Source organism: Penaeus monodon, chromosome 24 (assembly GCF_015228065.2).
Source record: "Penaeus monodon isolate SGIC_2016 chromosome 24, NSTDA_Pmon_1, whole genome shotgun sequence".
In the NCBI taxonomy this organism is placed as follows: Eukaryota; Metazoa; Arthropoda; class Malacostraca; order Decapoda; family Penaeidae; genus Penaeus; species Penaeus monodon.
The window spans coordinates 15,183,865-15,184,341 of NC_051409.1; the positions used below are offsets into that span (position 1 = coordinate 15,183,865).

Consider the following 477-nt stretch of genomic DNA (forward strand, 5'->3'; position numbering starts at 1 on the left):
CAATGATTGTAAAAACATGTCTGTAAAAAGAATTTAAAACCTTGATAAATTGTCATTTTTGATTGATTCACTCAGTAGTGTTTGACATGGAAAGTGTTGTTAGCCAATGGCTTTGAGTCATTGATTTTATCAGTTTTTCTTGTGTTACTTTGCTTGTATTTTTTGTAGTTGGTTATTTGTTCACTAAACTCCTATCTTTTCCTCTGCAGGTTACTCAAGAACAGTACGAGTTGTACTGTGAAATGGGGTCCACATTCCAGCTTTGCAAAATCTGTGCAGAAAACGACAAGGATATTAGAATAGAACCGTGTGGCCATCTCCTCTGTACGCCGTGTTTAATGTTATGGCAGGCAAGTTGGATGTGGTTGACGCATTTTCCTTTAGGGCCAAGGAGTTGAGAATCAAAGAAAAGCTTTAAATAATGAGCGAGATGTGTCTGTGCTCATGAGTTACCTTAGGTATAAGACATATATATTC

At 36.7% G+C, this 477-nt stretch overlaps 1 protein-coding gene across 1 annotated transcript in view; it reads left to right on the forward strand.

The window, feature by feature from the left end:
* LOC119588625 (E3 ubiquitin-protein ligase CBL-B-B-like) overlaps positions 1-477 on the forward strand; it is a gene marked incomplete at its 3' end in the record, with an annotated part of 53,262 nt that overhangs the window by 33,305 nt on the left and 19,480 nt on the right. The window contains 1 exon segment of the mRNA XM_037937265.1: positions 210-350. Coding sequence (XP_037793193.1) covers positions 210-350 — 141 coding nt within the window.